The sequence below is a fragment of the Lissotriton vulgaris genome, chromosome 7 (genome assembly GCF_964263255.1).
Source record: "Lissotriton vulgaris chromosome 7, aLisVul1.2, whole genome shotgun sequence".
Classification (NCBI taxonomy): domain Eukaryota; kingdom Metazoa; phylum Chordata; class Amphibia; order Caudata; family Salamandridae; genus Lissotriton; species Lissotriton vulgaris.
In genome coordinates, this window is record NC_141695.1 from 931374764 (window position 1) to 931398668 (window position 23905).

At 48.4% G+C, this 23905-nt stretch overlaps 1 protein-coding gene across 1 annotated transcript in view; it reads right to left on the minus strand.

Moving 5' to 3' along the window:
* RELL2 (RELT like 2) overlaps nt 1-23905 on the minus strand; it is a 266333-nt gene that overhangs the window by 238319 nt on the left and 4109 nt on the right. The window contains exon 2 of the mRNA XM_086931361.1: nt 3417-3630. Coding sequence (XP_086787487.1) covers nt 3417-3630 — 214 coding nt within the window. The remainder of the gene's footprint in view (nt 1-3416; nt 3631-23905) is intronic.

Here is a 23905-nt window from a genome sequence, read left to right on the forward strand (position 1 = left end):
GAGCATCTTGAGCCTGCTCTAGATTGGTTTTGACTATACGCCAGATTTTGTGAAAGTGGGATTTTAAACTGAGCACATATTCAGGGAGTGGTTTAGCTCCTTCAGGCTCTTCTTCCCATTCCTCCTTCACCATAGGGTACGAAGTTGTTTCCCATAAAAAAATTCAAATGGGGAGTACCATGTACTTTTCTGTTTGCTGCAAAGGTTAAACAGGGCCAAGGGCAGCATATCTTCCCATTTTATTTTTCTAGTAGTTTTTTAGAGTGACTTTCGGGGTGGCATTATACCTCTCTACCAACCCATCTGCCTGGGAAAGCAGCAGTACGTATTTGCTTTATACCCAACTGTTGGCAGACATTAACCTATTAGGAATATTGGCTTCATTAGGTGTAAAACCAAGGGTGTTCCCTGGTCAGTTATGATTTATTTTGGAAATCCCACCCTCGTTAGGCTGTCTTAGCACTATTGCTTTGGGGAATCTAGTGGCATTATCTACCAAGACCAGAACGAATTGACAACAGCCACGGGATGGAAAAAGGGGCCCGATAGTGTCCATTCATACCCTAGAAAAAGGCTCTTCTATTACTGGTAGAGGTTTCAATACGACTCTTACAGGCGGAGTTGCGGTCAAAATATCATGAAGATCAGTATGAATAGGTTAGTATTTGTTAACAATAACTATATATTCCAATCTCCTAGGCTCCAAGGTATGTTGCAATTTGACTGAGAAAGTCAAAGGGCAAAAGATGCCATATACTATGCCATATGAAAAGACCTATTTTAGTACAATGCATTGTATCAAGAGCTAGAGGCAAGGCTTGGAAATTATGAAGGAAGATAAGGGCAACAAACTGATGTAATGCCCCTGTACTGCTAGTAATAAGAATACTCTTCATTTGTTTAGCAATAGCAGCCAATTGCAATCTCATTTTGTATCTGTTGGCTAACGCCCATAAACATTCCTATAAATGAACTGCTCTTTATTCTCTTTTCATGAATTGATGATTCAAATAAACAAGTTAAATGTTCTTGCCTGTTTCTAAGTGTAGCCTACAGTGAGATAAAGTTTGATTGGGCAGCTCTAGGTAAAGCTGCTGCTCCTTGACCTAGGTGCTTGCTCCTCTCCTCCAAGCTCTTTGTCAGGACCAGCATCTCTCCCACATAGTCATCCCCAGCCTTTGAAGGGAACACATGTGATTTATAGGTTCCACGGCTAGGCACATGCCATATCTACCAATGCAACAATGGTTCCTTTGACTCTCCTTCACTGCAAAAAGAAATATCAAAATGCTTCCCAGCAGAGGGAGGTCTCCTGCCAGGGGCCATGTTTGCTGAGCAGCCACTAGTTTTCACCTTTCCTTTAATGCATGGGCACAGAAGCTGACGTCCATCTGCAGGATACCAAGGGTAGCATTCAGGTTGTCCCTAACCACCAAAGTTGCATGCTGTTGTGGTTTCAGGATCTGCATCAGGCAGGCACCCAGAATGCAACGGGTTCTTTGTGGTAGGACGAGGCGTGTGTTTGATAGAAAGACACCAGACCCACTCTTCAGGTGCAACTTTACCCTTTATTTTTATTTGGCCTGATTATCTGCTGCACATTAATACATGGCTTCTTTTATTAAGTCATGAAATAAACTGGGCCATCTTTACTTCCATCTTCATGCCTATTGTACTCTTTGAAACATATTGTTGAGCAGCACACTCCAAATTGCCGTCATTTCACAACAGTGACAATAGTAAAGAGATTCAAAGCCAAAACCTGATTTAGTTGATCCTTCTTCTTCCACAGGAGACAATTCTAGCTGACACAACAGAAAGCAGCAAATATACAGAAACGGTGCTACACAAAACAATGAAGCCACCATGCAGAATGTGATGAGGAGCCCTGAGACTCACAGATATTCATAGGACTTAGGCTAAATGGGGACACCAGGGATGGTTGGGGCCTTGCTTCCTAGGGGCTGCAGCTTCAATATGATACTTTGTATGGCTGGTACCTGGCAGGGGCAGTTCTGAGTGTGTGAGGGAAGCTTGTGCTGCTGTTGCCTAAGCTATAATAGTTCTGTTTGAGAGAGGCTTATACTTCTGCTGTCTGTGAGCTGTACCTGTTCAATTCCTGGGTTTGTAAGGGAGCTCGCAGTGCTGCTGGCCATCCTGTACCTGTTCTGTGATTCCGAGGAAGGTAAACATGTACTGCTGAAATTGTTCTCTTTGTGGGGAATTCTGTACTGCTTCTTGTGCAAGCCAAACTATTGGCTTTGTCAATTCTTGTTAGTTTTGGTATTGTAGTGTTTTAGCAATGATATTGAAAGTGTGAAGCCAGAACAGGAAGCTGCTCAGAGATGTACATCTTGTACCTTTTTGCAAAGACTGCCCGATTGCACTGCATTATTCTGCAGTAAATATTGGGATCTAACTGCTACTCTGATCATATTGTACGCAAATTATATGCAGATTCCACAAACTGCAAGCAACATGAATGTACATATGTGTTTCTGTCGACTATTCAGGGGTGGGTAAGGCTCATAAAATCACCATGGAAAGCCTTATGATGGATCCTGGGGATGTAGGCTGCCAGAGCAAGTAACAGTTCTTCTCTGGCGATTTACAGCTCATCAGTTACAGATGTGAATCGAAATAGAATAGTGATGATTTCAGACGCATGGACCTGACACATAATCTTCTCCATCCCTACTGGCATCTCTGAGATGGGCCTGACATGTGACTAACTGTTGGGACCGTAAAGTCCCCTTCATGGTGACAGGTGTGTACCCTTGCTGAGTGCCCCTGTTGCATGGATATTTGGACCCCTGGTCTTGATGCTTGGTCATTGGTATGCAGAGATCAATTGTGTGATTCATTGCCTAGTTAAAGTGGGAGTGGTGCACCAAGTGCTAACCTCAGATTGGGAGAGGGCTACTGCCCTTAACTAGAGCTGAACAATATGATGCAGTGGCGGCAGCATAATCATTCTGTGGCTAATAGTGATCAGTAGTTTGAACAGGCTTTTTAATTGTATCACAGGAGAGGTGCCTGCTGGCCCACTCGTATGAAGTTCAGTGGCTGTGTACTTAACTCGCTCTTGGCCTACCTTGATTGTTTGTAGCAAAGTTATAACTTGAGCCACATCAGCCTACAAGCCAAACATCTTCATTGATTTGTTAATTAGACTGCCTAAGTGAATTTTAAGGACGTCCTGCATAAAATATACAGCGAGGTGAATCATTTAGTGTTAATCTACTGCCCGGTTTTGCCATAGCCTCTGCATCTGAGTGACTCAGGCAGAAGACCTGCAGGTGCCCAGAGCTTGTACACAGCACCTTTAGATTTTCACTACCTACATAAAGAGTTGACTTTGGATGATGTTCAGCAGCCCAGAGGAACCCGCCACATCCCCTTTCTGCATTACTCACTTTCCCGGTCCTCTGTCAGCCCTTCTTTGGTTTCGAAATCAAGTTCCTCTGGAGTTGTACGACAGCGGTATCCCTTCTTCTTCAGAACATGGCAGATCAAGAACCCGAAGAGTCCCATGAAGAAGAAGACCAGCACAATCAGGAAGAGCATATAAGGGTTCTGCTGGTTCTCTGCCTCCCCATCCTCCATAATGTCTTCCTCGGCCATGTGCATCTGGAATACAAGAGGGGAAATGTCATACAGTGTGCAGAATGCAGACTTTTGTCCCACTGGTCTGCTAACCTTTGCTTTCTGATTCGTTATTTGCTTCCACTCGGAGTGATGCTGGCCTATAGAAAACTCAAAATATTTCTGAATTGCTTGCACCTTTAATAACAGTTTTCAAACATAAGTTATGCTTCATTCTAGTATTTTTCAAATCCTGCTCTTGCCTGTTGCAATCTACACTCTGATGAATCACCACCCACTAAGGTCCATTTATGAAGCTCAACACTGTGGCAAACGTTTTTTTTTTTTTAAAAAAAAAAGCTTTATTTCATTACTTTTCATTTTTCACAAACAACTGCATTGCAAACTTTTTTCAAGAACACCTGAAAAGCACAGACTATTATGACATATCCATGAAAGTAAACATTATTTTGTGACTTAAATTGCTTCAATGCAACATTACTGTTCCATCCATATTCCCCCAATCTCCATCATCAATCTATGAAGCATTGTGGATCAAGTATCCAAGTCATCAGCTAATTTATTATCTGTACTGGCCAATTTTCATCATGAGTTCATCTGGAATCACCCGCTCTAGTAGATCTTTCTCCCAGGATGCTGTGCTTGGGCTGTGTGATTTGAGCCAGTTTATGGCAATCCGACGTTTAGCCAATACCAAGACCAAAAGGGCAAATTTGTATTTAATCTGAGATTTCTTAGGTTTAGGGATAAGATTAAGTAATCGGCGCTTAATAGACAGTTCTATAGACAAACCCGTAATATCACATAACTTATTAGTTACAGTTTGACAGTACATTCGCAATCAGTCTTTCCTCGCTACACCTGGGGCAGAACCTATCCGGGTGTTTTTTTGATTTAGACACTTTTAAATGTCTCAAATAAATGTGATGAAGAAAGTTAAACTGTGTCAACTTTAACTGGGCATTATTAGAGATCTGTTGAACATGTGGATGCCTTGTTCCATTCCATGAATTGTTAACTGTGATCCTAGTTCCCACTCCCATATCTGTTGAACTGCCAGTACTGACTTGTTTTTGTCAAATCTCAATGCTTTGTAAATTCAGGACACCGCATAAGCAGAAGGGTCCACCTCTAACAGCTCAATCAGAACAACAGAGTCAGGGGAATCACAGGGTAGCTTCCCCCAGTGTGCTGTACAGACAAGTCTACTATAGAAACTGTTTTAGTCCCATTCCAAACTGGAGTTGTGCATCCTCACAGGTCAAAATATTGTCTCCAAGCTGGAGGTCACCTAGTGTGGTGCACCCATCCTCCTCCCACCATACCATAGACATGTGGTCGGTCATCTTTCTGAACAGCTGCAACCACCTGATCGCCAGGGTTCTAGAGAACAGTGTGTGTCTAATTAGTCTATTCACCGCAGAATCCCACATTGTGGCTGTGTGATGAACTACATGGGAGTAGCCACGGGGCAACACCCTGCATCAAAAACTACAGGGACCAGCTCTCCCTCACAGCATCCTTTCAGCATGCTCTTCTCCCAATTTTCTCCAATTTGGCATCACTGTGCCACATGCTGGAGCTGCACTGCAATATTATTTAACTCCAGATCATGATGTCTCTGACCACCCTCCATTCTCCCCAGCCGCAGTGTGGGTAACCTCACCCTAAACCTTTTGCCAGCCCAAACCAAAGAATACCGTAGGGAATCTATTTCTTTAAAAGTAGGGTTTGGTAGCTCACATAATGTGTTTTTAAGTGGCATAGACTGTGGGGTAAGAACACCATCTTTGCGTGTGCAAATGAAGACAATCATGACACAAGCCAATGATGTCAACCTACACACTTTTAAATCCATATTCCCCATGCTACAAAACACCATATAAGGGCTGCAAATCTATTCCCCCTCTAGCCACTCTTCTCCACAGAACACAAACCCAAATAAAACACTCCTGAATCACACCACAAACCCACTCTCTCCCACCTCACTGAAACGCTCACAACTCACACCACAAATTCAGCTCACTCCCTCAAAATACATCTTATTCCCACCCCAGTCAAGAAAGAACCCAATATAATGGGGAGGTCACTGATCCTCACGACTACCCCTAGAGCACAGGATATGGTGGACCCATCCACTAGCTCATATCACAACATCGGCTTAGGTCAGACCAGCTCTGTCAATCCCACCCCCAACCCTCCAAATCTTCCCACACCCAGTCCCCATCATAGTCCTCACTTCTTCCCCTCCGTCCCAGATTTCTCAGAATGTAGAAAAAGCTGCCCATGACCCCAACACTTACAGTCTACCCTCTGTGCACACCAATGCATTGAGGTCATCACCCGAAAGGGACCGGCACGACTCACCCACCAGTCCCACTGCTATTAACGAGGAACTAAGCAACACCTGCACCCCCACTGACTCCCTGACTGCAGCTCACACCGGCAGGCACTCAAGGACTCTGATAAATTCCACCTCCCACAACATAAAATGACTCTCCAATTCAGGGACACTGACTAGAAAAAGCCTCAACAAGGACCGACTCACCCGCACTCCCTCTAAGCAAAAGCGAGTGTTCATTCATAAACTAAATGAACTACTAATGTGCATAGACAACCAACTAGAAAGATTACTACAAGGGCTAAACCTCATCACAAAAAAATGAAACATGAGTTCAATTCTCACCCAGTACCATCACTCCGCCCTACACGCAACAGCACACAACTCCTAAGTTGAGCAAAGACACAACCAGTCAGCTGGACCACAACACCAAAGCCCTGAGACCTAAAAGAACAACCACAAAGGCAAAAGTGAGAGAAGTGGCGGAGCTATCCGAATCCTACAACCCTCCATATAATAGGCAAAACTCTTCATCAAAAATCCAAGTTATTACTGTACTAGGAAGAAACCCCACACAAACGTCAACAACCAGGCCACCAGCACACCTCGTCAATATCCCACTGACGACCTCCCCGCTGAATCTGACTAGCCTCAGAGAGACCAAATGCATACCCATAATTTGCAGATTGTCAGCCATGATGTTGGTATCGCATTCATTATAGAAACATGGCTAAATGATTCCTCCTACTCTATCATAGTCATACTAGGTCCATCAAGATTTTCGATCATCAGGAAAGACAGAAAGGACCACAACTGTGGAGGCATCACCATTATCAACATCATCAACGTGAGCAAAACAGACACCTTCTCCTACAATACATTCAAACATTTCAGCTCCACTACAACGATGAAAGGCAACATAAGAATGAATTGTCACCACCTCTACCACCCACCGGGTAACACACTATCCTTGGGCGAACACCTAGCAGATTTGGTTGCACACTGCTCACTCTCACATTCCCACATCATCATCCTAGGAGACCTCAACCTTCACTGGAACGATAAAAGCAACACCCTAAACCAATTCCTTAACGACCTATTACTCAGTAACACCCTCTCCCAGCATTGCAAAGGTAGCCCCACCCCCATTAAAGGTGCAACCCTGGACAGCATCATAGCTCAGCAAGATATACTAACCAATGACAACATCCTCCCTGTTGACTGGTTAGATCATCACCTCATCTTATTTAACATCAACAAGTCATCTCACCTCCCAACTCTTATGCAAAAAACCCTCCAATGAAAGAGAAACATAAGACAAGTTCTGCTGCAAAACCTTGAAGAGAAAATGGCATATTAACTATCCACCTCATCCGAAAACCTCTCAACAACTGAGCTCGCCCCCAACTACAACTCAACAATGTCCTCAATCCTGGACCCAGTAGCATCTCTGAAACTAAAAATGGTGAGAAACAAACTCTCGAGATCATGGTTCAACAAAGTCCTCAACACTGAAAGAAGACAGTTCAGAGCAGCCGAAAGACTCTGGCAAACAAATCTATCCACATTCTGCCTGGACCAGCTCTGGAGGGAACGTGGAAACTACAAAAAACACATAATTAATGAAAAAGCTTCCTTCTTCCACAACGCTCTAGATAAGGCCAAAAATCGCCAAAAGAGTACTTTAACATCATCAATCAACAAACCTCCAAGCCAGACATAAGAAACCCTCTGATATCCAAAGAGCAATGTGAAAATGTGCTACCTTCTTCAATGATAAAAGCACAAAGATAGAGCTCTCCCTCAATCACAACCAGCCCTCAAGCAGGGACCCGGCCCCCAGAAGTGAAGACAACAACTCCCCATCTCACTGCACTCCCTCCTCAGCAATTATCATCCCTCCGGACAACATTGAGAGCATCCAAATCCCAGTGTCCCAGATAAACCAGAGAAGCTGGAAGATTTTCAACCTACTAATGGAGGAAGACATAGCTTCTCTGCTGGCTATGTCCAAACCCTCCTCCCACTTCGAGGACCTACTCCCAGCTTCCCTGGCAAAAAAACTAAACGACACCCTAAGACCCCCATGGACTACGATAATAAACAGCTCCCTGAAAACCGGAGTAATGCCAGACTGTCTCAGACTCGGTCAAGTCAAGCCAAGTATCAAAAAAAGGGAGCAGACTTGGATGGCCTCAATAACTTCAGACCAGTTTACAATCTACTCTTCTTAGCCAAAATTTTTAGAGAGGTGTGTTCTTTCACAGCTTGACCAACACATCAAAAACACCAATCTCTTGGACCCCACCAATCAGGGTTCAGAAAAGGATACAGCACAGAAACATCCATTCTGAACATAATAGATGACTTACACAAGACCGCCAATAAAGATAAATGCTGCCTACTCATTCTCCTAGACCTATTGGCGGCCTTCGACATGGTTTGCATTCTCTTCATAAAAGAATTAGTGCAGATGGCATTATGATGTGCTGGTTTGCATCCTTTCTATATAGCCACGCTCCAAAAATAAAAATAGACAATCATACCTAGGATACGACAGCGATAGCCCGGGGGTCCCCCTAGGCTCTGTCCCCTCTTCCCCACTATTTAATATTTACAAGGAACCTCTCACCGCCATCCTCATACAAACTAAAATCCCCTTCCATTTTTTGTGAATTACACTCAGCTCTACATGGAAATCTCCTCACTTGAAGACTTTCACCGATTAAATGCCACCCTCAAAGAAGTACAACACTGGCTATCTCGCAACCACCTAAAGCTCAACCAAAACAAGACAGAAATTCTACTCATATCAAATACAGAGCATGCCACCCAGATGCTAGAGTAGATGAACTTCATAGATGCTCTCTACTGCTCTCTCTCTCATTAGCCATCTCTGTCAAATCTCTAGGGATCACTCTGGACTCCAAACTGACCATGAAAGATCCTATTAAGAACAATGCAAAGGGTGCCTTCTACAACCTGAGACTTCTCAACACAATCAAACCCTACCGACCGCAGGAAGATCTCAAATAAGCCACGCAAGTGCTGGTGCTGTCGAGGTTAGACTACCAGAGTGCCACCCCCACAGTCTCTGCCAAATCCCACCTTGCGCCCATCAGAACCACTCTCAACGCTGCAGCCTGGTGACAGGAATCAAAAACTTCGACCACATCTGCCCAGCCCTGAAAGATCTGAGATGGCTCCAGATTGAAACTTGCTGCAGCTTTAAAACAGACTCTCTAGCCACAAAGCCCTACACACTGGAAAACCAACCTACCTCGCCGCTAAGCTAAAAAGGGCAGGACAGACAAGAAACCTAAGAAGCTTAAATACCATGCTCCTCCTCCCACCCAAAGCCCACAAACAAAAAACTCTGGCCCGCTCCTTTTCAAGCAATGATTGTAAAATCTGGAACTCCATACCAATATGTATCAGGACCAACCGCTCCTTCCCCTGCTTCAAGAGACAGTTAAAAGATTTCCTAATAAACCGCCATCTCAATTAGTGCATCATTAACCGCCCAATGAGACAACATCTCCATCCTCAGCAATGATTGGACCTTCCACCGCAACTTCATCTCACGTGTACTTAACCACTGACTTGACATCTGAACGACCTGAGCTCATTTAGCTCATTACCTTGAAGTAAACATTTACTTATTTAAAGAGCTATGATACCCTTGGATCCTGCTAACGCTATCTAACATTCTTAAAATAAATAAATAGTGGAAGGGTTTTCCAGAAAGTAATTGAGTTCCACAATCCCTGAAGGAAATTGCCCATGTTACTCTTCTACTGGAGTGTCCTTGTATGTGCTACCTGTACAACCAGGCATCTAAACTGTTCCTATTCCCATCTTAGAGTAATTTTCGGGAGTTCAACCAGTGTCATCTCAGCCAGCCATTCCAACAGAAAGACCACTGATTCTGCCAAGTTGATACACAGACCAGTAGCATCACAAAACTTCCCCAATTCTGCTGGAAAAATAGGCAACAATGTCTGCGGATCATATAAATATACTAGTTGTTGGTGGACATTGAAATGGCAAGCGTTACCTCCCCTATCTTGATCCTACACTCAAGTATCAGTGCTCATAGTGTGATTGCTATGGGTTCGAATATGAGGAAGAATATTAGGGATGATAACGGGCACCCTTGACGAATACCTTGCTCAATACTCCACTTATCCTACACCATAACGCCAATCACCCCCAGGCTGTAGGTTCTGTGTAAAGGAGTTTCATCTATTTTTGAAGATTGGTTAAAACCCATTTTCTGCAATATCTCAGACATATGATCCCAGCCCAACATGTCACAAGCCTGTTTTACATCTAGAGCCACTACGGCACCATTTATATTCCTGTTATCAGTGAAATGTAGAAAAAGAACAATTGATGGACAAAATGCAGAACAATGTCATACATTTAACCCAGTACAGAGATCTGGGCCTAAATTCATCGTTTTCTTTTTTATCACGGGATGGAGATAATTTCCTACGCTGACGACACCCAGATCCTGGTCTCTCTCTCCCATGCTAGCGCTCCGACTGCCTCCAATTTTAGATCCTGTATGGAGTCGGCAAATGGATGATAACAAACTCGCTTAAACTAAATGGAGAGAAGACAGAGGTGATGGTGTTCGGAGGGAAAGAGGAAGTATGGTCTTCTAGCTGGTGGCCAGAGTCACTAGGAGCCTGTCCCACCCCTACTGTCTCTGCCAAGAATTTGGGGGTCATGATTGACCCTGCCTTGACATGAGCAAGCAGGTTAGTCGTACCATCTCCACCTGCTGGGGCATTAGCCATATCCTAAGAAGGATTAGGAACTACCTCTCCCTTCAGGCAAGGAAACAACTAACTGTTATTGGGACAACGGTGACGCATCACCCGGAGGTGAAGCCGCGTCCCGTTGTAGAGAGGAAGAGGTCGAGCGGCTGCTCCCTTCGGGTCGAGACCCCGGCTGGGTGTCTCCCTGTCTCCTCTGTCGCATAAGGTCGAGCGGCTGCTCCCTTCAGGTAGAGACCCCGGCTGGGTGTCTCCCTGCTGCAAACGGTGAGAAACGGCTGTTTCCCCGTTCCCCTTAAACACACCGGGTGGCATTGCCGGCTACCGTGTTTTCGGTCCTCTGTTGGCATACGCCGGGACTGGCGTAATTGAAGAGGACGGTGCTACGCAGACCGGCTGGCGGAGAACAGTAACTATTCATATTTCCTTGTATATTTGTATTGCTATACAAATAAATCTCCCAACCTTTGAACCGTGTCGTGTCCTGTTTTGTTGTGTTTGTAGCGACCCCGAGACCCCCAGGTGTTACAAGCTGCTACACTGGCTCCCTGTAGAGGCTCGGATCCATTTTAAGATCTTATGCCTGACATACAAGGCTCTGGCCAGAAACAGCCCCTCTGGTCTAGGCTCCATTCTGTTTCGCTATCTCCCCTCCAGAAATCTACGGTCCTCCGGTAGACTTCTGCTTATGACCCCTCGTTACAGGAGAGCGAAATGGGGCGGCAGGGCCTTTTCCATCTTGGCCCATACTTGGTGGAATGCTCTTCCTCTGGAAATAAGATCATTGCCTACCCTTCAGGCTTTTAAAAGGGCCCTGAAAACTCACCTTTTTACACAAGCGTACCTGTAGCGAAGTGGCAATCTTTCTTTTGACCTCTTTCTGTTAGGCGCCTTGATACCTTCGGGTTATTGTTTGCGCATTATAAATGTTATTCATTCATTCATTATTCACTCACCATGCCATTCCAGTTTGGACCCAGCCATACGCAAATCAGTCTTGACCCTGCACCCAATGGGAACAGTCCAGCCCTAACTGCCAGGCCAGGTCCTCAAGCACATAGGTAAGCTGACGTATGTTTTTGTAGTGTGGTCCTTTCCAGGATAAAACCACACTAATCCTCATGTGCCAGTGTCCCCATCACAAGAAGTGGTCTATTGGCCTAGACTTTAGCTAGGGCATTTAGAGTTTTAACAGCACAATAGTTGCAGCATTTCATACAACTCATTACTTGATGATGTCAAAAATTCCGTCAACTATAGAATAACATATCAATTAGGCACCACAACATTGCATATAGGTATTTCATCAATTAAGGGTAAGCTCCTGGGGCTACCTGCAACGTAAGAAGTCTGCTTATCCCAGACCTGCATACAGAGATGATGTTTTGTAACAACTATAGAATAAAAAGAAAATGCAAAGCGAACAGCGACATTAGCACAGACATATATTCATGTTTATCTCTTTCCTCTCCCCCCCCAGCACCCCACACGCACGCGCACCCCCCAGCCACAATTGTTTTTATATGATAAGCCTGTACATCGCAGCAGGGCAGTGTGCGCAATGTCCAGACATGGAAACATCTTGCGGTCTACTCCAACCCGGTTGTGCCTATCTAATCCCGTGCAGCCCCCGCATCCGCGCTACTTTCTGGTGGCTGTAGGGCATTAAGCATGTGCTCCCAGCGCTCTGCCATCGGTTCCTTGCAAAGCCCCACCGTTTCCTCCCGGCGTATGGCAGTCCACTCCGCTGGGGCCCATGCCTGGAAGGAGGAGGTCCACGCCCGCACGCCAGGCGGGTCATGCGCTTTCCATATCCTCGTGAGAAGACTTGTTGCCACCACCATCCCCAGGTCTAGGAACCGGGACAACACCTTGTCTTTGGGTGGCCTCTGGAAGTGGTGTAGAAGGTATTCAGGCCAGTTTAAAGGGATAGTACGCCCAGTGCAGTTCCTGAGCAGCTCACTGATGTCACTCCAGTAAGTACCCATCCCGGGACAGTTCCACAAGAGATGGAGAAGATCTGCTCCCACCTCCCCGCACCTGGGGCAGGACGCGTCAGACCTATGAAAATACTTATTTATTAATTCAGGTGTGAGATAGGCCCTATGAACAACATAGAGCTGAATCTGACGAAAGCGCATGTTTCTGGGGATGCGCACCGGACTTTTCAGGATTTTCTCCCATTCTTTATCGGCGAGTGCCCGTCCCAGATCCTGTTCCCATTTGCCTCGAAGTGGGGCCAAACTCGGCTCTGTGTGTGTCCGCAGGGTCGCGGCGAACCACCAGACCAGGTGTCTGCCCCTCCCATAACGTGAAGATATTGCATGGTTAGATGTTGCTCAGGCTCCGCCGTGACATCTCCCCACCTGGCCGTCATTCTCGCTATTAGGGAGCGATGCAGTAGGAACCCCCCTGGGGGAAGCCCATCGTTAGAGACCAGCGTCTCATAAGGCGTCAGTGTGCCTTCCCTGTAGAGGTCACCTAGTGTCTTAACGTCTGCTTGCCGCCACTGTTCTAAAATGGGGCGCATGAGTACCCCCTCTCCGCCCGGTGAGCCCTCCAAGGGTATCGCAGGTGCGTAGGGAGGCATCTTTCTCGTGAGGAACAGTGCTCTGCGGAAGCATTTGTACGCTACCGCAAACAGCAGCGGGGTGGGTCGCTTCAGGCGCTGCCAGTGGGTGAAAGAGCGTTGTGACACGCTCCAGAGTGTATGGCGGCTCTTCAGTGGCCGTGTCGTCCCCCTATCTGCCAGCCAGCTGGCAATCCATTGGAGCTGCACGGCCAAGTAATACTGTTCAAAACAGGGAGCGGCCAATCCACCCCTGTTCGTAGGTAGGAACAGTTTCCCTAGCGTCAGCCAGTGTCTGGACGCGCCCCAGATAAAGTCTTGTAGGACCTTGTTTAGTGTGGAGAAGAAGGAGGCTGGTATAAATAGGGGAAGGTTAACAAAATAGTATAGGAGGCGGGGGAGCATAACCATTTTAGCAAGGGCCACCCTGCCCATGGGCGTCAGCGGGAGCATGGACCAGAAACATATCTGAGATCTGAGCGCTGCCACCGCCCGGCCCAAATTTCCGTCAAATAAATCAGCCGGCTGACGGTAAATCTGAATCCTCAAATACTTAAAGGTGTCAGCCTTCCATTGGACTCTCGTGCCGTCAAGGCAGTACCCCGGGTCGTCCACCCAGCTTTCAAATGCATAGAGGCAAGACTTGCCAGCATTCACCCGCAGACCTGAGACAGCTGCAAAGTGACTCAGCAGTTGGGTCAGTTGTTCCGGTATGCATCCCACGTCCCTCACAAACACTAACAGGTCATCGGCATATAATGATACCTGATGGGTAGGATCACCCAGGGGAAGGCCGTCTCCCAGGGTCTGCCTCATGGCCACAGCCAGAGGCTCCATGGCCAGTGCAAACAGCAGCGGGGACAGAGGACACCCCTGCCGAGTGCCCCTGCCCACCGCCACTGCCTCCGAGACGTATGGTCCCAAGCTTACTTGGACTACTGGATTTCGATATAGGAGGTCTACCATCTGCAAGAAGCCCGCATCCAGCTCGAATCCCTCTAGAACCACTGACAGGTAGCCCCACTCCAGGCAGTCAAAGGCCTTTTCCAGGTCTAACACCAGGCATCCTGCCCTTGGCCATTTCCTCGTTGCCTCCGCTGCTACCCTGAAGTACCTCCTAAGGTTCAGAGATGTGGACCTTGCTGGCACAAACCCATTTTGATCTAAATGGATTAAGTGGGGGACCACTGGCGCCAAACGCTCTGCAAGTAGTTTTGCAAAGATTTTATAGTCTACGTTGAGCATTGCCAATGGCCGATAGGAACCCAAGACTGTAGGGTCTCTAACCGGTTTGGGCAGGGATACCAGGAATGCTTCACGCATTGACGGGGGGAACGAGCCTGCGTCATTGCTGTGTTATACGGCTGAAGGAGTAGGGGAGCCAAAATTTCCCTGTTTGCCTTGTAGTATTCGGCTGGCAGGCCATCTGGGCCTGGGGTTTCCCCGTCCCTAAGGCTTGAATCGCGTCTCCCACTACCTCCAGCGCTAGGGGGGCATTAAGTGCCTCCCTGTGCTACGCAGTTGCCGCGGGCAAAGTAACAGCGTCCAGAAACTAATCCAGCATGTGTCTGGGGCCAGTGCCGTGGGCCATGTATAACTGTTGTAGTGATCAGTCAGGGCTTGATGTATTTAGCGCTGCGTGTAAACCATAAACTATCTCCCCTCCCCTTGTGCAGATGTCTCCTATCAGGACACCGCGGCCCGCCTTTTGTATTAACCAGGCAAGCAGCTGACCCGCCCTGTCCGCCCTGGCATGTGTTCTGGCAGTATGCGCCGCGTAGTTGTGGCATCTTAGCTGCTCCATGAGGGCCGCATGATTACCACGGAGGTCGCTCTATAGCGGGAGTGCCCCCCAACCCCCTCACCCTCCCTCTCGTACCGCAAGAGCTCGGACTCCAGTCCCGTCAGGGAAGCAGACAAAGTTTTACAGATGTTCCACGTGGCGCCCATGCAGTGCCCTGCGAATGGCTGCTTTGTGCGCATCCCATTCCACCATGGGGTCGCTCGCCGTCCCCCGTTGTCTTCTCAGTAGGCTAGGAGGGCTGTGCTCAGTGAAGAGCGGAACTCAGCATCTACGAGCGCGGCAGGCTGCAGCCTCCACGTGGGTACAGGCAGCCGATCCACCTCCCAGCTGATTTGGAACCATAGAGGATTATGATCTGAGTGTGTCCTACCCAGATATTCTGACCAGGAGTGGGAGCAGTGATTGGGAGCCAATTATGCTATCTAACCGGACATGTAAGTCGTGGACTGGCGAGTAGTAGGAGTATATTTTATCTACAGGGTGCTGCACTCGCCATAAATCATATACCTCCCAGTGGGAGAGCCAGTCCCCGAACGCCTGTGCATTCGACATTACCTTTGTGGCCCGGAGGGGAGGAAAGGATCTGTCTAGGGTTGCATCTAGTATCAGGTTAAAGTCCCCGCCAATTAACTAGGGGAGCCCAGCGTACGGATGAAGGATGTGGTTTAAGCACGCTAGGAAGGAGAGCTGATCCGTGTTAGGAGCATATAGGGATCCCAGCAGGACTACCTAACCATTCAGAAGCCCCCGCACTAAGGAGTACCTCCCCTCTGGGTCCACCTGAGCCTCTGTACAAATGAAGGGGACACCCGCCCTCACCCAAATCAGTGCGCCGCGCGCATGTGCAGAAAAGCTCGTACCATTGAGTTGCCCCCTCCAGCGCCTGCGGAGCCTGTCCAATTCCACTTGGGTCATGTGCGTCTCGTGGAGAAGAGCAATCCCCACCGTGTGTTGCTGTAGATAGGAGAAGACAGAGTAGCGACGTGATGGGGTGTGCATACCGTGGATGTTCCACGTCATGATGTTAGTGTGCGTCATGTGTCAGGACATAGCCCTCCCAACCGGGGCCAGGGGAGCGCCTCGGGGAGGGGGAGAACCTGTGGGTGCCACTAAGGAGGGGGGAACCTGTGCGTCGCGCCTGAAACATGTGAACAGTTACAAACAGTGTAACAAAATGGGGAGTTCCCAACGGGGCATACGTCCAAACCAAAAATGGTGTTGTGTGAACCCAGCGCAATGGTTACATGGGTGAACGCGCAGCCAACAATCAAACCATGCTGCGCCCCTCTCTCGGACCCCCAAGTGTCCCAGAGGTGCTCAAGGAGTGCTAGGGTGGGAAGCGCGTGGAGTCGGTACAAGCCCCGGATAGGGGAGCCCCGTGTGCAGTGATTGCCCAGCGCCGCTGAATCACGAGCCCAGGAAACCGCCTGCATGCACTAAGCTGCACAGGCTTGCAGGGCAGCGCGCGCACATTTGGCTAAAAGTACATAGCAGAAATGCACAAAACAACAGCAGTAGAAGGATATAGGTAAGAGAACAGTCAGAGACAGGAGCTCCTGCCTGGCCACCGAAGTCCATTGTACAGTCACACAATCTGGCCAGCCGTCTGGGGTGTCACAACAGGCATGCCCATATCTTCCAAGAGCACAGTGGATGGGGAAGATGAACCGCTCATGTCCAGGTCACTATGCGGTCGAGTGTCCGAGCGGACATCAGAGTTTCCCACTCCCAGTGTCGCAACCGCTTCAAGTGCCTCTTGTCATTCTAGTCGCATCTTCTCCGGGCTAGGCGCAACCTGGCCCAGGTCCGCACCACGACGAGCCCCCCTCCTTCTTCGCCTCCTTGACCGCTGCATCTGCCATCCCCCTTCCTCCGGGCCCGTGGGCCTCGTTTCTGACCATTGTCCGGTCTCCTCCAGCCAGTCCCAGACGTCCGATGAAGTATGGAAGAAGCGGGCCCCGTCTGTAGAGATCACACGGAGGAGGGAGGGGAACAGCAGGGAATAAGGTAGTCCCAGGTCTCTCAGCTGACTCTTCACGGCCATGTATGTGCTTCGCCTCCTCTGCACCGCTGCCGTATAGTCTGGGAAAAACATTACTCGACTGTTCCCCACTTTGAGATCACCCAACTTCCTGGTTTCACGAAGCACCACCTCACGGTCACGGTAGTTGAGAAGCTTGAAAAGGAATGGGCGGGGCCATGCTCAAGGTCGTGGAGCCTGTGTTGGCACTCTGTGTAGTCTCTCTACCACAAAGTGTGGGGAGAGCGTCCCAGCGGCAAGAGTTCCTGCAGAAAATTCTCGGTATACAGCTCCGGGTCCTTCCCCTCTTCCCCCTCAGGTAATCCAACCACCCGGACATTACTGCGTCGAGAGCGCCCTTCAGCATCTTCAATGCGGTCCTCTAGCATGTGAACCCTGTCAGTCAAATCTTGCAGCGTGGAAGTGGGATTTTACACCACAGGTTGCAGTACATGAATCGATTGCCATTGCGTAGCGACAGTGTCCGACAGCTTACGGTGGTCCGCATGCAGCAGGATGAAGTCAGAGGTGACCTTGTCTATCCGGGCTTCTAGGGACACTGTAGTTTGCTCCAAAGTGGTTCCAATGCGCTCCACTGCCGCCAGAACAGTCTTTTTTGGCTGCCAGGAGCCCAAATCGCCTTCCGGTTGCTGCTTGGTTTGGGATTTATCCCTGAGCCTGCCTATCGCCAGCTGCTGCGCCGTAGGCATCCACGCGCGGTGCCGCACTGCCAGGTAATAGAGAAAGAACCGTGGCACCCGAATCCGTCGCCGCGCCGGCGGCAGCGGGAGGAGGCCGCGCAAAAAAACTGGTTATCTCTGCCAGGCATCGTGTCGTCTGTCTCTGAGGGAGTGCGCCGTCCGCCCTGGCTCCGGGGATTCTTGCGAGTGTGCCGCCTTAGCAAGAAGTGGCTCTTGCCCTTGAATCGTACCCAGGCTCTAGGGGTCTCGGGAGCATGGAAATATGGGCTTGGCGCACCCAGCCCAATCCCGAGTACCTGCTGTCCATGTAGAACGTTGAGACCTCCGCGAGAGCCAGATCTGCTGGCCGTGATGGCCCGGGTCGCGTATGGGAAGCCGCTTCACCAGACCAGTGGCACCAGTCGCAACAAGGTATGTAGTCCACGTGCACTGGGCGCCTGTTCCGTCAGGGCCGCAGCACCAAATATTGAACGCCGACCCCAGGGGCGCCTACATTAATCTTCAATCAGCAGATCAGCACCCCTGCCTTCACTGAGGGCCTCCGTGCCCGCGACCCCCTCCTCAGCAAGGTGCGTCAGCATCGCCCAAATGCCCCCAGGCAGGGGGAGTCCCACAACATCAGAGTGCAGGGCTTTAAGTTCCCTAGTCCAGCCCTTGACGCCCGGCTCCTTCCCCGTGTGTGGAGTTGATCACTCACCGAATGCGAGCCCCTCCGGGTGGAGCAGCAGCTAAGATGTCGCCTGCACCAAGTCTAAAATGTCGCCCAGGCCTCGGTATGTCAGGCTGCAGGTACCTGGCGTGCTCCGAGGGGCCGCGACCAGTGGGGCTCCAAACGTGGCCGCTCTGTCGGCCACAAATGCTTACAGCAACGGGCTGCCACCGTTGCCACCACAACCCACACACCGCCTTGCTCCTCCACTGTATCGGTCGGGGTATCGCCAGGTTGCGACCAGCCCAGGGACGCACCCCTCTGGCCGGCGCCACCGTCCAGGTGGCCTCTCCTCGCAATCACCCTCAAGGCAGCTTCAAACCCGGCTCCCCCAGCGCAAATCAGGCCGAGCACTGGGCCGGGCACTGGGCCCCGGGCTCCAAAGGCTGACTGGGTGGGAGCAGTGAGGTAGTCCCAAATTGCAGCGTGCAGCGCCCGGACACTCAGTCCTCCGTCCAATGCCTCTGGGCCCCGCGTTCACCGTTGTATCGCCTCAGGGCTGCCCCCTTCACCATGCGGCGTCTCCCCCACGGGGCTCCGCCCGGTCGCCCCGAGCCCCGCTCCTCACCGTGTGGGCTGCTCGGCATTGTCCGGTTATCCCTCGCGCCGGCCGCCCCGCGGTCGGTGCATCCACAAGGCCCCACTAACTAAGGGCTCCAGGGGGAGGCGCCAGGTCCCAGTCTCCGCTGGCCGCAGGGGCCGCCGCGTCTTCTGCTCGCGGTGTCTCACCCGGTTGCCTGCCCTGGCAGACGCCGCGGCTCGCCTTCTCTGTGCACTTCTCCCGGCATCATCGGGCTCTCGGCGGGACTCACAGGGCGGCGGGGTCCCGAACACAGCGGTATCCCGCTCAGTTAACAGCCGCCAGGCCCAAGGGCGATTTTTGCGCCTCTCCGGCGTGGGTCTGTGTTCCTTCGCCCGCCTCTGGTCACAGCAGCCCGAGCCGAGATCCGCCAAGCTCCACAGGCTCCCCGCTGTGTCCCCTCACCGGCTACGACAACACAGGCACAAATGAACACCTCTGCAGGGTAAGTGGAGGATAATTAGGGGATCGTAGGACGGAGCTCTACTCAGGCACGTCCACCATGTTTGCTGACTGGCCACGCCCCCCCTGATTTGTCAACATCTCTATGATGTTTCTACATATATTGTCGAAGTGTCAACCTGTCCCTTATGTCCCATTTGTCTTGTAGTATTGTTTTGGCAGTAATTAATTTAGGTATGGAGGTGGCATCTAAATGTTCTTTACTCTGCAGGCTGGACCTCTTCCAGTTTGGCTAGTTCTCCTTTCGATTGTTGCTGCATACCAACATTCTTGTCATTACTCTCACCCCTAATCACCCCTTTAAAGACCTCCTATTTCTTAAGCCCTGGTGAGTGTCGAACCGCAATTAATAAAAAAAAAAAAGGTCTATGCCAACTCCTACCTCACCTCGAAAAAATAGATTTTGCAGGGCTTTAAGTCATAGTCGCCACCACAGGGAAACCATAGTTTACTGTAATGTCCGAACCAGACCTATGATCAGTGGTCTGACAGGATCCGGTATTGATATTGTGCTGTTTCTATCCTTGCTATATCCCCACTTACTAGAAAATGATCCAGTCACCTATAGGTATCACTTGTCATGGAGTTACATGCGTATTTCTGTTAGATGGGGTGTAATTTACGCCAATTGTCCACACAGTTCAAATGAACCATCCCTTTCCTTTGGCTATGTGTCATGGATGGCTTTGCATTCACCAAGAAAAGGTGTCTATCCAGATACCCATCGAGGGTACAGTTGAAATACCCAACCCATATATATATATACTTGGTATAGTCACATATGGGGTAACTGGTTCCATTACTCCCCAAGAAAATGTGCCATCATTGACATGAGGAATGGAAAAACCACAGTTGATGGACAGAATGCAAAACAATGTCATACATTCACCCCAGTACAGAGATCTGGGCCTAAATCCATCATTTTTTGCACTCCACACCACCCCAGTTCAGACATGGCCATATGCAAATCAGTCTGACCCTGTGCCTCATGAGAACAGTCCAGCCCGAACTGCCAAGCCATGTCTTCCCTGGACCTGAAACAAGCTGCCGAGGACTGGTTTCTGGCATTCCAGCCGTCTTCATGAGGGGCATATATATTAATAAAGCAGATTTCCCCTCGTTCAAAAGAGTGTACACCAAGACATCTCTTTCCATCACATCCGCCTCAGTGTAATGTTGCAGGAAGGCGACTTCTGAAGCCAGCCATATCAGTACTGCTCTTGCATATGAACAATGAGTGGAGCACAATATCTGGCCTCTCCATTTTCAGCAGACCTTGTCCACTTCCGCATCAACCAGATGCGATTTCTGTAGAAATCCTACTCTTATGGTCTGCCTCCGATGATATGATAGTACCCTATATCCCTTATTAGAAACATTCAGACCCTTTACATTCAATGCTGCAAGTTTAAAAGCTTTGATTTACTTTAGCCTTTTGGTCTTAAGATGTCCCAGGGAAAGGAGGAGGGGCTGACAACCACCACTAATCATTCGAGGCAGCATCTGCATTGTTTAGAACAATAATCATTGGATAGGTTCCACACTTTCTTTGTTTGTGTGCATGAGTCATTTAACTGTCTAGAAATCCCTTCAACTCCTCAGGTAAACACTTACCTGGATAAATGGGTGTTTGCCCACTTCGTTCCACCCTAAACTGTATTTAACAATTATAACAGCAAAAGTAAAAGGGAATTGAAACATAAAAAGACAAAACAATATTCAAAGTTGCTAGATCAGGTGATTACTAGCCGTTTATACCACTATGTTTAATGTCTGGAAGATCTCAGCCCACTCAGGGTTGACCACCCACAGAACGTGGGCGTAGGCTGACACCTACTTGAAGGGGGTCACCCTCGAATGCCCTGTGCTACCAAAGGCGAGCTATACTTGTCACTATATGGGGGAGGTGTCTGGACAAGCACAAAACTGCCAACTTCCATCAGGCCTCAGTTTATTGCTTAATTAACACTTAGGGGCATATTAACCAGGGCTTTATCTCTGCTTTTTTGGCTTTAAAAGTCAAAGAAGCGGAGATAAAAATATAGCCCTATCAACAACAGGGTGCTGACATGCAAAATCTCATGTTAGCACCCTTTTTCACTACGCTTCCCTTTGCATCTCTAATGAGATGCAAAGTGGGCGTTCCTGAGCAAAATAATAGGAGAAATGTCGCTAAGCGACATTTCTCCTATTATCAAGCTTCACGCTAACCCTGTTAGAGACAAAAAAAGCAGTGCTAACCATGGTTAACTCTGCTTTTTTATGTCTGCTAGTTTTCAGACTTAGCAATGTAATCCAATGGGAGGTGGATTACATGGCTAAATCCACCATGGGCTATAAACAAGGATATCTCTATCCTTGTAGTTATATCGCTGGTTTACCAGCGATAACCTCCCAAAATGCCGCTATCGCTGGATTTTTTATCGCCTAGGTGGTTAGCGTTGTTAATAATGCGATAACGAGCGATATTATCCAGCAATAGCGGGCGTTAAAAAAATTAACGTTAAGCGCCCTTAGCGTTAATTTTCCCTGTTCCTTGTTAATATGCCACTCCATAGTCTTTAGAATAAGAAAAGAGGGAAGGAGGTGATATCACGAATGCCTCTGACCAGCAGTACACGCAGGTATGAGGGACCACCTTAACCTACACTGTTATATCAAACATGCAAGTAAAATAACATAACAGTGAAATTGAAAACCACAACTAGTTCCAGATAGCCAACTTCAAACGTACATCTGGTTACCCTCTTGTAACAACGGTGTATCACTCAGGGCTACCCAAGACCCAGCGGTCAAATCTGTTTTGGGTTTATATGAATATATACTCTCAGTTTCAGGGTCTGCCATCTGGGCCTTTAGGGCGCCATCCTCCTGTAGAATGATCATTAATGTCAGCTGGTCCCCTCCATCCTCTCCCGTGTTCCACGTAGTTATTTGTTAGTCCATTTTCTCTGTCTCAGGTGCCCCATTCAGTTACTAGTGCCAATGCCTCTCTGCCCTCGATTTCCCATCTCGAGGCACTCCCACACATCAGCTGGATCCGTAAAAGAACTGTGACATTCCATTATGTATCACACACTGTTTGGCAGAGAACAGTAACGTAAATTGTACCCCCATTGATCTGAGCTTTTGGTTTACAGTGTTGAAGGATTTACAGAGTTTGTTGCACTTTTGTATAATCTGGAAAAATGTGAATCACATGATTGTCATATTTATGGTCCCCTGCTTTGTGTTCATTTTGCAAACTAACATCCCTGTCTTTGTTGTTAAAAATCTGTGTTATGATAGATCTGGGGAGGCACCCGAGGGAGGCGTAGTTGCCAGGGCTTTGTGGCCTGTTCCACGTCAAAAGCTGTATTACCCTTATGTCCCTGAGCACCGCCTCAACTGTCTGCATGGAACCCCATCCACGGCTCCAAATCACAAAGTACACAGTCGGAACGTGCCGCCGTTCTACCTTAACCGCCACTCGCTTCATACTTTGCCACTCATATCCTTCTCAGCTGTAGAGCTCCACACTTGAGCCCCAGCCCACACCGTAGACGGCATGAATCTAATGTCCTGCGGATGATCACTTTATTTTTAAACAGGGATCGAAACGCCATCGACACTGTACACACTATATGCATATGATTGTAATATAGAACAAGTCGCAATAGTGTGCTTTTGCTTTATCAGTCTGCAAAAAGGAATATTGTATGCAGGCCTCACGTTGCCCTTGTCTGAACCCCTCCCTTTGTATGTCAAACAGTTCTATGTGTGATAGTAGGACACAGGCTGTGTCCCACTTGAATCTGTATGAATATCTGACTACAAACCTATATACTATATATTAAATTCTGTCCGGCTGGAAAAATAATATAGAAACTATTTAGTCTATATTTATTTTCTACACTTAACTTGTACTGTTTATGGACCGCTGTCTTTAGAAACACTATTCCCAGACCGTTTGCTAGATTCGGTTTCCCTTGTACTCTTGTAACAGTATTACCCTTCTGGGCATAAGAATGTATTAATCCAGTGCTCTATGAAACGTTCCGATAGGTTATCCTTCACTCATTCTGGGAATCTAATAGGACGGATGTTGTTCCTGTGGAATCTCTCCTCAGTGTCCTACTGTCTATTGCCTAGATGATGAGTTAACTCTGACAGAGTGGGCACAGTTACTTTTAGATCAGACATTTCAGTTTGTAGTACAGTCTCTATCTATTGTTGACTTTGTGTAAGTCAACACAGAGTAGTTTACCTCTATAGATGCGGTTTTGATTTTGTTCTCAAGCATGACTCTTGATCTTTCAGTAGCCTCTAGATCTGCGCTCTGGTCATGTC